Source organism: Leishmania donovani, chromosome 36, assembly GCF_000227135.1.
Source record: "Leishmania donovani BPK282A1 complete genome, chromosome 36".
In the NCBI taxonomy this organism is placed as follows: Eukaryota; Euglenozoa; class Kinetoplastea; order Trypanosomatida; family Trypanosomatidae; genus Leishmania; species Leishmania donovani.
The window spans coordinates 394,497-396,074 of record NC_018263.1 but is presented as its reverse complement, the minus strand read 5'-3'; the positions used below and the strand labels follow the sequence as shown (position 1 = coordinate 396,074).

At 60.3% G+C, this 1,578-nt stretch overlaps 1 protein-coding gene across 1 annotated transcript; it reads right to left on the bottom strand.

The window, feature by feature from the left end:
• Positions 1–95: 95 nt before the first annotated feature.
• Positions 96–602, bottom strand: LDBPK_361050 (40S ribosomal protein S10, putative; the record flags this gene model as incomplete). Its single annotated transcript, XM_003865174.1, has 1 exon — positions 96–602. One exon carries the CDS (start codon positions 600–602, stop codon positions 96–98), a length of 507 nt encoding a protein of 168 aa, XP_003865222.1.
• Positions 603–1,578: the final 976 nt, after the last annotated feature.

Here is a 1,578-nt window from a genome sequence, read left to right as displayed (position 1 = left end):
AAAGCAATGCTGGCACACATGGCATGTCCTACATTGTTAATGGAAGACGGTCCTCTCGCACACACAGGTAGTTTGTGCGATCGCGCACTGGTCACTTACTCCGCAGCCGGGGCTGGGGCGGCCTCACCATCCGATGCAGCGGCAGCGGCACGGTAGTTCGTGCGCTCGCCACCGAAGCCACGGCCACGACCACGGCCACGGCCCTCACCACGCCCGCGGCCACGGCCCTCGCCACGTCCGCGGCCACCACGGCCACGACCGCGGCCGCGGCCCTCTGTCACCTTCTCGAAGTTCACGCTGCTCGGCTTCTGCGTGTTCGGCATCGCAGATGGAGCGAGATGCAGGTAGCTGCGCATGTACGCAATACCTTCGTCGTTGAGCGTCCAGTAGTAGTGGCGCCACGCGTACTGCTCCTTGATCAGGTTGCGGCTCTTCAGAGAGCGCATCAACTGCATCACCTGAATGCACGGAACCGTGAAGGTGTTGCCGCCGAGGGTGCCCGTCCAGGTGCCCATGCGGTCCTTCTTGCACGCGATCACGCCCTCCGTGAAGAAGAACCGGTACACGTTGTCGCGCGATGGCTTGGGAACGTAAGTCGACATTTTCCAGTTAACTGCACACGCATCGGTGAGGAGGTAGGAGTAGAAGAGGGAGGATTCAGTGTCGTGTGGTTGTGTTGTCGGTATACCCCACAAGGAGGGTCACCGCAAAGGCAGTATGGGGAGTTACAAAAAAGGGAGCCAAAGGGAGTCAGAGAGAGAGAGAGAGACAGAGAAAAGTAATTCAGGTTACACCCTGCAGGCAAACATTCACATGCGTTTTGAGAACTGCCGGCTCGCGCCGCATCGGGGGAGCGCCAAGGACAGGATAGATGTGCGGACAACGTGGTCGATAAGCGCTGCCACAAGAATCAAGAATGCCAATGCCGCTGAGAGCAAAAATGCACCGGAGCACAGCGCAGTCCACTATCTGGCACATAGCGGGAGTTGGGACGACTCATCGGGGCACGCAACGATGATAAACCCGACGAGCAAGGAAGCAGGACTGACGCTTCGCCGGCGCCGTGCGCGACTCCCCTCTCACCTGTCTCCGCTGAATCCACGATAACGCTTGGTGTACGTGTACTGGTTTGGTAGAACGTCGTTAGAAACAAAGAAATGAGAATCATAGAAAAGTAAAACAGAACTTACGAGCACAACACACAGCGCAGGGCGAGAAGATATCGCACGGGCTTCGCATGGCAAGCCGGAAGAAACGTGCTTGCAAGCGGCAACCAGGCGCATCTACTCCGCAGCCGGGGCTGGGGCGGCCTCACCATCCGATGCAGCGGCAGCGGCACGGTAGTTCGTGCGCTCGCCACCGAAGCCACGGCCACGACCACGGCCACGGCCCTCACCACGCCCGCGGCCCCGGCCCTCGCCACGTCCGCGGCCACCACGGCCACGACCGCGGCCGCGGCCCTCTGTCACCTTCTCGAAGTTCACGCTGCTCGGCTTCTGCGTGTTCGGCATCGCAGATGGAGCGAGATGCAGGTAGCTGCGCATGTACGCAATACCTTCGTCGTTGAGCGTCCAGTAG